The sequence below is a fragment of the Hemicordylus capensis genome, chromosome 6 (genome assembly GCF_027244095.1).
Source record: "Hemicordylus capensis ecotype Gifberg chromosome 6, rHemCap1.1.pri, whole genome shotgun sequence".
Taxonomy (NCBI): domain Eukaryota; kingdom Metazoa; phylum Chordata; class Lepidosauria; order Squamata; family Cordylidae; genus Hemicordylus; species Hemicordylus capensis.
Window position 1 is genome coordinate 138702728 of NC_069662.1, and position 12126 is coordinate 138714853.

Below are 12126 nucleotides of genomic sequence, written 5' to 3' on the forward strand. Positions count from 1 at the left end.
ATGGTCATGTGAATGATTCACCTGATTCATAGTTCAGTTTCTTGGCTATCCTGCTATACCAGCTCATTTTATTTATTTATGTACAATATTCTGTCCCGCCCTCCAGCATCCTGCTGTTCAGGGTGACTTACAATAAAATCACAATACAACAATAGCTAATAATAGAACAAGCCTAAAAATAAAACAACAGCAAGATAAAATGGCAGATTTAAGCACTTACTACTTGCATGATAAGGCTTATTAAATAAATTTTAGTTGATTAATTGCATGTGTTTTAGTCAATTCACTGGTTAATAGAATGATTAAATGTGTATAACTTTATATATGGGTAAAAATGATAGTTCTGACGTAAATGACACTTTTTTAGGATGGTAATTTCACATATGATAGCAAGTTTCTTCTTACTAGAAAGATACCATCTCATTAGAGCAAAGTGGAAATGCTTCTTTTAAGAGGGTATTGCTATCTGCTGTTTTTATAAGTAAAGGTGAAGTGTGCCATCAAGTCGATTTCGACTCCTGGCATCCACAGAGCCATGTGATTTTCTTTTTGGTAGAATACAGGAGGGGTTTACCATTGCCTCCTCCTGCACAGTATGTATGAGATGATGCCATTCAGCATCTTCCTATATCACTGCTACCCAATAGTGTACCAGTGGGGATTCAAACCGGCAACCTTCTGCTTGCTAGTCAAGCATTTCCCCATTGCACCACTTAAAATATTTAAAATATTTTTTTAATCTGCTACCCAATTAATCAGGAGCTTCCTTTTAGTCACTTAGAAGTTTTTTAACTGATTAATCTAGGCTGGGTTCACACAATGACAAGGATGCTGGTTAAAATGTTAATCAGGATTAGTCAGCCCAGTGGAGCTGATTGCATGAGCCAAAATTTCAGGGCAATTCTGGTTAAACTGCTTTGGTTAATCAACATTTAAACAAAATAGATAATCCTGGTTAAATCCTAGTTAACCAGAGTGCTTTTGCCAGGATTGCCCTGAAATTCTGGGCTAACACAATCAGCTCTGCTGGGCTGACTAATCCTGATTAACCTTTTAATCAGCATCCTTGTCATTGTGTGAACCCCCAGCCCGAACTGATTAAATGTTGCAGCCATAGTCAATAATAGTGGGAGTTACCTGCCAGGTTGCTATACTAAGTTGGCTAGAAAAAAGAGTCGCTCAGTAGCAGCTGATGAGGCCATGTGGGTCAGTGGTGCCCCACCCAGCATCCCTGTAGGGTGGCAGTGTGGCCCTGGCCTCCAGGTATGCCAGGTAGGGTGCCGCCACCCTGCATGGGATTCTGAGTGGAGTGCCACTGCTTGAAACAACTTACAGGTGCTGCCCTAACACTGGTAAGCACCTGTTGATTTATTTTTAAAGGAGCCTCTCGTCACCACTGCCACCATCCACCTCCCCGGTGCTGCCCTCATTCTTACCTAGGAATTTAATCTGATGGCTGTGTACAGATTTTTTTTTTTTTTTTGCACTTTATTTTTATTAGTTTTCTACATATCAATGTGACTTCCCGTTCATCTTTCAACACAGTTATACTGCAACATCCATATTTGCTCTCATGTAAATATTTTCTTCATATTTATATATCTGGTTATTATGTCCTAATCCTTGTTTTCATCACCATAGTAATCTATTAGTTTCATTACTATAACAAATTCCCCAACTGTTATTTTTACATTTCAACCCCCGTTAATAAAACCAAATTCACATTGTTTTTCATATACTGCAAAAAGGATCAACTGCCATGTGTCAACTACCCCACTCCCCCCTACACACACACACACACACACACACACACACACACACTGGAGTCCTCAGTTTATTTTTTTTAGGTATTTTTGAAGTGTTTAGAGTCTTTTGTGTCTTCATTAGACACCTTCATTTCTTCTGTTCATTTTAACCCCACTGCTTTGCAGGTGGGGGTGGGGAATTAGTGGCATCCCATGTTCCAACTACCCCCCAACCCACAAGCCACTGGGTACTCAGTTTATATTTTAGGAATTTTTGAGGTGTTTAGACTCTTTGGTGTGTAATGAATCCTCACAGGGATTCATTATGAGGAAAAGTTATTATCTGTTTGTTTGTTTAACGTATTTACATACCGCCCCAAACCAAGGTCTCAGGGCGGTTCACAACAAAGCAATAAACAAAACATTAAAATCAATTAAAATTCTAAAAACAATTTAAAAGATAAATAGTCTAAAATTTAAAAAGTTAAAAAGCCTGGGTAAAAAGATGAGTCTTCAAACACTTTTTAAAAGCCGCTAGAAACGAGGAGACTCTTATTCCCACGGGAAGCGCATTCCAAAGTCTCAGGGTGACAACAGAGAAGGCCTGTCCCTTGGTGGCCACCAGGTGACATGAAGGTCGCCACAGACGAGCCTCCCCTGATGTACGTAGTGGACGATGGGGATCATACAGAAGAAGATGCTCTCTTAAGTACCGTGGGCCTAAGCTTTTTAGGGCTTTATAGGTTACAAGTATTTTTCAGCCCGTTAATTTAACGGGCGCTTGTCTGCGCCCTCAACTGCCACCTCCTCCCACCCGGGCCCACCATCTCCTTCGGCTGGGGCCGGCGCCATCCGGGGCTGCCCCCGGCCTCCCTGGCCGGGCCAGGCCCCCGCCACCTCAGGCCTCCCACCTCAGGCCCCCCGCGACCTCAGGGCTCCCTTACCCTTCCCACGGCCGGTCCGGTTCCACGGCCGCCGCCTCTGGGCTTCCTGCGGCGGCCGCCAACAGGCCCAGTCCTCCCGCCGCGGCCAACGCCACCAGTGGGCCCAGTCTCCTTGCGGCCACTGCCGCCACCATCAGGGCCAGTTGCCCCACCACGGCGGCTGCCGCCAGCAGGGCCAGCCGGCCCGCTGCGGCCACCGCCGCCTCGTCTGCACTCCTGCCGCGGCAGCCGCCGCCATCAGGGCCAGTCGCCCCAGCGCGGCCACCACCGCCTCGCCCGCACTGCCGCCGCCGCCATCTGGGTCAGTCGCCCCGCCGCGGCCACCACCTCCAGCCGTCCTTCCAACATGGCCGCCCGTGTCCCTGCGGCCGTATCTTTCTCAGACATTCTGGGCATGCGCTCCGCGCATGCCCAGAACGGCCGAGAAAGACACGGGCCAGAAAAGGACACGGGATCACGCTCAAGGCTTTTATTATAGAGGATAACCAGCACTTTGTATTTTGCCCAGAAACTTATTGGCAGCCAGTGCAACTCCTGTAATACAGGAGTAATATGGTCTCTTCAAGATGACACCAAAGAGCCTAAACACTGAAAAAAATCCTAGAACATAAACTGAGTAGTACCCCACTGCCTTGCGGGTGGGAGTGGGGTGTAGTTGGCACATGGCAGTTGACAGTTGGTACTGTTGAAAAGACAGTCAAAATGAATAGAAGAAATGAAAGTGTGTAATGAATCCTCATAAGGATTCATTGAGGGAAAGTTATTATACACCAAAGAATCCAAACACTTGACAAATAGTGACCACACATTTTGCTCCATAACTCCACTTCTACAAGGGCTAGAGCTTAGCTTCTTCTTTTTTTTTTTTAAAGAAAGCTGGGAATCTGGGGGAATTAATAGGAGGGATCTGAATCTTGAATTGATTTGAATCGAATCAGACGTGATTCGATTTGGACCCAAATCTAGCCAATGGACCACAGGGGTGATTTGTTTTGTCTCCAAATCACCCAAATTAGCTAGATTTGGGTATAAATTGATTTGTACCAGAATCAATTTGCATATCCCTAATAACAGGCCAATCATATACAAACTTCTGCTGTAGGTTACATGTTAGTGGTAAGATGATATAGCTCATTCTCCAGCATTTGCTTACATGAGTAAAGGCCAAACTGCATGAGTCAACCATTCTTCTTAACAGCCTGACTGTGCCTAATAGCAGAATACATTCTGGCACTTGGGTAGATAGCTAAAGCACTCTGTTGCCGGTTTATCTCTCATCTGTCATATACTGTCAAGAAAGCGATGCTCCTTGACTAGATATAGAAATATTTTGCTTTTAGAAATGGTTATCTCTCTGCTTCAGATTGGAAATGGATAGCATTTTATAATAAAGCTGTTACCAAAAAGTGTTGCTCTTAGTTAGTCATGAAGCAATTAGTCCAGGCAAATTAATTGCTTGTATTTAATGTGGAAATTTCAGAGCATTGTGGCCTAGGGGATTTACTTGGTAACTTCTGACAATTGCCTGTCTTCAAAATAAATTGGACCCTGGCAGGGAGGCTTATTAAGGAATCTCTCCTTTCCTTCCTAGTGTGGAATTAACAAATTCCACAGAGGAGACATATTGGATCGGTTCTTTGGAAGGTCTTTATGTCACAATATTGTTTGTGCACCATCAGGCCTCGCCTCAACACACCAAGCATGTCAGCAGTAGCTTGGGAGGAAGAAAGCAACTCATTTTCCTTCCTGATTAAAGTGTTGCTAAATGTGCACCAACCATTGCGAAGGGAGAGAAACAGGAGTTGTTGATCTGACTACTAAAGGGCTCTGGGCACTCACCGTTATTTGACTCATATTCCTGCATATCGATGTATCCCAGGGTAATATTTCCCAGAAGTGTAATAATGTTGTTTTGTCGCAGTGAAAACATAAAAAGCACAGTGACAACAGAAAGACTCACTTGACACAAGCATTCAAGGGCCTGTTCTGACTTTTTAAAATTCCCAAAGTTGCTAAGTCAGACAGTCGGCCCTGAATGGCAGAATCTTTCTGCTGGGATTTAGGTGTATATTCATTGTCTTGGTTCTTGCCACTGATGTGATGTATGTATATCTGTGTATAGGCTTGGGGTAGAGTTTAGAACGTTCGTGTCAGTCATCAGTTCTGTAGAATGATTGGTCAGTTTACAGGGGCGTAGCTATGGGGGTGGGGGACCGTGTTCACCCCTCTCTCTAGCAGCCCCTTGGAGTGAGGGAGATAATGAAGAAAATAGGGAGGGGTGGAGCTGAGGGAGGTCCTCAGGAGCTTGAGAGCCCAGGTTCTTTGAACCCATCCACTCAATTATAGCTACACTGACCTAGTCAGTAAGTGTTTCTTACTGGAATCTTGAGTCTGTTATTTTTCTGTTATGATGATCTTTTCACTCAGAGAAGGACTGTTGTTTTTGATTTGGTAATAGTTCAGGAATAAACCTCAGTAACTTTGTTCAAGAAACTTAACAAGCCTCAGTTTCCACTCTGTTACACTCCGCTACACTCCCTAGGGGTTCACACAGTGATCTTTCCCAGCCCTTCCCGGAGATACCAGGAATCGAACCTGGAGCTTTCTGCAGAGGCTGTTCTCACAAACAGCCTAGGGAAGCATGGCCTGGATTAGGCTGCACATGAGAACTGCCAGGATCTGGCCTGATCCTGGTGGCCCATGCACCGTTAGCCCAGGTTCCAGGATCGTGTGTCTCCTCGGGCTTCATTTATCCCATGGAGACACAGAGATGGGCGCCTAGAACACCCATCTCCTGAGGAGATCCCCCAATGCACCGTGCTCAGATACCCGAATCCCCCAATGCACTGTGAGATACACAGAAGCCAGGATGTGTCGTACCAGCCTCCAGAACTCCACACTGACAGATGCAGCAGTGGAACATCTGGGAGCATGGTTTGCGCTGCCAGCAATGTTACATGGATTGTCTGGGGGGGAAGGTAAGCTTCGTGCATCCTCCCCCCTGCCTGCCCACTCCCCCACCTGCTTGATTGTGTGATTGGCCTCACAGTCTCTTCACCTGCATATGATGCTTCCTTATATTTTGCCAGACTATCTAGCCAGTAGTGGCTGAAATGCTGCACAACACAGTGGTGGTGTTTCCAACCCACCAGGGTTCTGCGCATGTGAATGCCAGCCCTGGTGATGTTCCATTGGAAACAATGGAAGTAGCATGATACAAGTGGCCATGCACTATTTTAGGTAGTTCTGCAAATGTCCTCTTGCGCAGCTCTTCCAAGGCGCGGTCTCACATGCTCTGCAGCTTTGCGCATGTGAAATGCTGACTTTGCATTGCACTGCATGTTGGCCATTTTCTGTTCTGACTGACTTGAAGCAAAACCAGTTGCAACCTAATCCTTTTAACTAGAGAAGCTGGCTATTGAATTTGGGACCTTTTGCATGCACAGCAAGTGGTCTAGCATTGAGCTGTGGCCCCTGCTGTTGCACATATGGTTTGCCTTGCTCCCTGCTGACCCTGCTATGCAGCTGAGTTGATAACTCAGTTTATAGTAGGGAAGCCTGAAACAAGTCCCTTTGTTTTCATGGACGTTTCTCCCACCCCCATTCACGTTGGGATGCTGGGAACACTTTTCTGCAAAAGTAGAGATGAGATTTTTGTATACTGATGGGAGTTATGGTTGCACATTGCATCCATATTTTCTCTAACTGTAACTGTTCTTCATCCAAAAGCACAAACAACCTGTAATATGATGCCAACCTGAATTTTTGGGCAACACCTTGAATATCCAGTCCCTTTTTTTATATTCTGAAGATCCAAAGAGGGTCATTACAAATCAGCTGCATGTTTGGGACACTTATCTACAATAGTCATCATGTGGGTTTATTATCACAAGCAGAAAAATCACAGCTCTGCCTTTTCTCCCTCTTTTCATTGTTGGTGTTTTTCCTCGGCATCTTCGCTCTTTCAGCTGTATGTAATTTTTTCCCTGATTTCACCACTGTTCCACCCAATCTCCTGAGATCCCATTTCCTTGCTTCCTTTGCCAGTTTCCAACTTTTCAGAGCTACAACTTTTGTTTTCTGCTTGCTTCATCTTCAATCTGTGCCTCTTACATTTCCCCACATTGGAATAAATGTTCCCTTTTCTTTGGGAGAAGGTCCACAATAATGAAAACCTCTTCCTTTTTAATAATGCAGTTGAGGAAATCTGCCTCCCCAAGTAGAAGCCTACTTGGAAAAATAATTGCTAATAAGAGGCTTGGAACCATGTATCGCTGCAGTAGGAAGCCTCTGGGTTCCTGTTTATCTCCTTACAACACTTCTTCAGTGGCTCTTATTAACATGGAAATGGGGCTTGGGCTCCTGGAGATTTCTTCAGGGCTTTCATGTCCCGGTCTCCAGAAACCTGAAGCAGAAACAAAGGCGGATTGGCTTGGCACCCCATGGGTCATCAGGCCAGCCCAATAGGGCAGGGGATATGGAAAGCAGCATGTCAACATGTCTTCTCCTTTTTAGGTGCAGTAGTGGCTTTGTCTTTAGAATCACTCTGTAGACTGAAGTGGCTCGTGGTATTGCAGCACCTGAGACTAGGGATGTGCATGGAACTGCTTGGGAGGCCCTTTATGGGCCTGCACACTCCCACTTTAGAATCATCCTGTAGACAGAAATGGCTGCTACGGTGGCTCTGTAGATGGCAGCTACTTCCAGATAGTTCCGGTAAACGGGGCAGCAGGGAAGTAGGGACTTTAGAAAACCAGAGCGCCGGGAGGGGTAAATGCACCCTCCACCACCCTTAAAGCAGCATCCCCCCACCTTTGAACCACACCTGCCCATGCACATCCCTACCTGAGACAAGGCACCAAATGCCGCTTTGCCCCACAACTCTGATGGGGGCCAGCCCCCTTTCAAAACCAATCCTTGCAAGCTTTGAAAGTGGCCTGGGGAGCATAGAAGAGGAAAGGATGCCAGCAGCTGCCTCTTCTCTCCTTTGCAAGGAGTGTGAAGAGAGAAACTCCTTACAGAGCTTGCTTGTCTGATCAGTCCCAAAGAGCTGGGCTGGTGTTGGTAGCGGGGGGCATCGTGCCGCCCTGCTGGAATCCAAATAACCCACCACCTGTGGCAGCCACCTCACCTTGCCTTATGACAGGACCATCCTTGTCCATAGAGGAAGGAGAGAGGAATTAGAATACTTGATTAGAATACTTGTTGTGCCTGGGGTTAACATCTGCAAATACAAAATTCTGGGGTGCTAAGTTATTGTTACTAGCTTGGAGTCTGTTATAATTGGTGTCTCACTATTGTTGCCCTAAGGCACTCCCTGGTCAGAATCTGGGGTTTGACAAAACCACCAGCATTCCTGAATGGTCCAGGCTTCCTTAATGGGAGACTTCCCTGGAAGATAAGCCATAAAAGGCGACCCAACCTTTCCCCCATCACCGCAAACCAAGGAGAACATGTGTGATATGACAAGAAGTTGTAGACAGGCAGCTTCTGAGTGAGATAGAGAAGAGAATGGAATGGAGAAGAGAGACAGATGGAAAGGAAATCTGATGCAGGGCCTCTTCATTATGTCTTTCTGGTGATCCAAAGTATTGTGTAGTGGTTAGAGTGGACTAGGACCAGGGAGACCCAAGTTCAAATCCCCATGTAGCCATGAAACTGATTGGGTGACTGACTGGCCAATCACTTCTGTCTCAGCATAACCTACCTCACTGGGTTGTTAAACATAACCATGTACACCACTCTGGGCTCCTTGGAAGAAGAGTAGGATGGATGGATGGATAGATAGATAGAATATTGTAATACAACCTAATCAACAAATAATGTTTTAATTGTGTTTTAATAGTTTTAACTTTTTAATTTTAATTGTTGGAATGTTTTGATCTTTTATTGGCTGTTCTTATTGTCCTGTAAACCTTATTGTCCTGTAAACCAGAGAACTTGTGTTTTGGGTGGTATATTAATTAATTAATTAATTAATTAGTCATAGTCATACTTTATTTACATTCTTTGACCAAAAAAGAAATGAAAATCTTTACATAGTTAAAAAGAAAAATATAAATAGAAAATCAATTACACATAAATGGATAACGGCTTTGGAATAATTACACATAGAAAAAAAAATAAAATAACAGCATTGGAAAGGGGTAAATGTATATACATACTTTAAAGTTAACACTAAGGAACCCCAAACTGTATTCTATTATTTGAAGTTTGTAATCTGGTGACTACATAACAAAATTTAGCTACAACATATGAAATAGTTGCATCTTTATCTGCTAATAAATATGCTACAACAAGATCCTCAGGTTGTCCCCTCATATCTTTTATCAGTGGACTGATTAATTGAAACCTCAAGTTTTGATATACTGAACACTAAAAGTATGTAGGCCATGGTTTCAATCACCTTTCCACAGGGGCATTTCCATTCTTCATATAATAGTTTCAGATATTTCCCATAAAGCATTGCAGATGGGAAAGCATTGAACCTGGCCCTGGAGAAGGCCCATCTGAATTTACTCAAGGTGATTGTAAATAAATACGTTGCTGGGGCAAGATCCGTCTTAGCATACACTTGTTTATAAAAAGGTGGTAAACAATCCTTCTCTTCCTAAATGTCTATGTCAACCAATCTCTGTCATACTAAACTGCGGGCTGTATTCTCACCGCTCTCTAGTAATAGAGTGGGTGATAGGCTGCATTGGCAAAGTTTATCTATCGTTTTGCGAGACCAAGATGCCTGAGGCTCAGCCGCAAGAAGCTTTGGAATTAGCCCTAACGGATGCTTGGTTCCACCAGCTACAACTACTAGAGGGACGTTGTGCTGGGGTTGAATAGGGCCAGTTGCTCTCTCCCTGCTAGAAATAAGAGAAGTACCCTGTATAAGGTGCTTCTTTACTCTTTCATCAGCAGGGTTCTGACCATCTTTCCACAAGTGCTTCATTAATCAGGATATCCGCTGATATGATTAAGTAAACAACCTGACTCTTCAGGACATTTCATGTCTAACGAAAGGTATATTCTTTCACTTCTCATTCCCAGCTTACCAACTCTAAATAGGAAGTGATTAGGAAAACCAGACATGCCCAGAGCAAGAGCTTTTCAAGACATGAATGATAATCCTAAAATAATTTCATTTCAACAATAAAGTGCCTGCAGCACCTTAGGAATAGCCCCTTTTCTCCAGTATTGTAGCATCACAGCACATGGTACATTAGCCTTGCTTGTCAGTATCTTATGCCAGCATTGCAGTCAGAGATGTGGCAAACGTTATGTATTATGGGAGGGAAAATGAACATATTTTATCAAATAATTTGGAAGGGGGGATTTTATGACAATCTATATATTGGAAGGACAAGTTTGAAAAATCAAACCAAGGGGAATGAAATGCCTTCTTTCCTATCAGCTGCCAAGCCTTTCTCCCTTCTTGAGAAATGTTTCATGTTTTAATCCAATAAATAGGTAAGAGGACTGGCAGGATAATGAGTTAAATGTATCAGGTTTTGGTGCAGGAGGATGACATCACTTCTCCTTGGGGACTATGATGATGCTAACGTGTTGATTTCCAGCCCGTCCAGTTTGCTCTGAATGTTTAAGATGTATGCTTTGCTTTTGTGCTTGATTCCAAGCCAACTTGGAATCTTATGCATTCTGCACACATTTGCATGGAGATGGGCAGAATTTGTATTCCTCATCTGTGTTGTATTATTAAACTTATTCCTCATGTTGTAAGTTCCATCTCTGCTTGTGCTACAGTATACTCTGGCTGACATAGGGTGGTATATAGAATATCCGTTCCCTAATATCTCACAACCGTTTCCCCCCCTTTTGCCATCAGATGTAGAAAAGAATGGAGAGGAAACCGTTGCCACTTAAAAGCTAATCCTTCCTTGATGCCATCTTCTGGTTCTCTACAAAATGGTGGGTCCACTAGCATCAGTAAAACAGTTTTGAACCATTTCAAGGCGACCTTTGTTTACGTCTTTCTTTCATTCGTTTGCTTGTCTCTACAGATACTTGGACTGTGCTGGGTGCTGGATTAGCTTTCCTGTTGATTGAAATTGCAGTTGCCATTTCATGCATCCTTTCAAAGAGGAAATTGCCAAGAATGTAAGTGAAACCTTTCACTGTGTACAAAAACACAGTGTAGAACAGAGCAGTGGGAATACAGCACATTTTCTTGGTTAAACTTTCAAATATCACTGTAGGCTGTGAATGACAAAAAGCCTACAAACATATGTTTCAGCCCTAGATCACATTGACTGAATATTAGAGTAGAAAGAGAGTAACCTGAAGCTTGGTTGTGTAAGTGCAAATGTGGTTTGATGAACTTATAAACCCCATATTCATACACATTCAGCAGCAATCATTGAATGTATTTGTGTTTAGGTGGGTGAGGTGTGCCTATCACTTTTTGCAAAACCTTCCAAGGGCAAATTAATTCTCACATGCAGGGATGTACAACTTCGGCCCTAATGCAGATGCTGGACTGCAACACCCATCATCCCTGACTATTGGCCACCGTGGCTAGGGATGATGGCAGCGGGAGCGCCAAAGTTATACAGTCCTGCTCAAATGGCTGTCTTTTCCAAAGATACCCCTAAAGATCTATGCACTGTCAAGAGTACAAAATATGTGTACAATATGCACAATTCAAAAATCAAAAAATGGTTTTTAATTTTTAAAAAATTGCACATGCCTTTCCATTCCATAGCTGGATTTAGTCTTTCGTGTCCAAAAAAGTACAGAGTGGTGGATGAAGCTGCTTATTTGGCACTTGGGGCTATGCATATGGTGATGCCTGCTGAATTGAGTCCACATGCAGAACCCATATGAGGTAGTCGTCGTGGTCAGTTTTCACAGAGCTAGTCATTTGCGAGAGATTCATACCTCAGTAATAGAAAGAGCAATAAGGGGAGGGGACAACTGAGTAGTGGTTTGGCTTCACTTGCCAGAGAACCATTATATTGTTACACCCCCCACAACACCACTTCTCTGAGCAGTGAGAAGTTCTAAGGATGCAGCACTTCTTCATTTCTGGCTTCCCTTGGAGGAGAAGTCACTGGACACTTATGGTGTCTTTGCACTATTTGGTTTATTTACAAATGTTCACGTTGAAAATTAGATGGACACACTCCTACCAATAGATTGTTTATATCTGTCTGCAGAGAACAAAACTCTGCACTCTGAGCTACTCCGGAGCCCTCTTCAGATGGTATAAATTGTATCCATGAGTTCTGATCGTGAGGGGGGAAACAGAGAAGAAGTCCCGCCCACTGCTGTCACTCACTCCCCCCTGCACCCGATGACCACGCTTAGGGCTCTGTTTGTCTGAATGGTGTGGCACCATAAGCATGCTGGCTGGCAATCCCACTTACGGCACCACCCCATTCAGACAAACAGCACCCTAAGCATGGTTGTCAGGTGTGGGGGGGGGT

The 12126-nt window shown here is 44.0% G+C and overlaps 1 protein-coding gene across 12 annotated transcripts in view; it reads left to right on the forward strand.

Annotated features, from left to right (window-relative positions):
* Positions 1-12126, forward strand: part of MALRD1 (MAM and LDL receptor class A domain containing 1) — a 450491-nt gene that overhangs the window by 397088 nt on the left and 41277 nt on the right. For 11 of the 12 annotated variants that reach the window (XM_053266536.1, XM_053266535.1, XM_053266530.1 and 8 more), the window contains 2 exons: positions 10527-10609; positions 10702-10798. In XM_053266536.1, the coding sequence (XP_053122511.1) occupies positions 10527-10609; positions 10702-10798 (180 nt within the window). The remainder of the gene's footprint in view (positions 1-10526; positions 10610-10701; positions 10799-12126) is intronic. The other variant, XR_008310576.1, reaches the window with a different exon arrangement.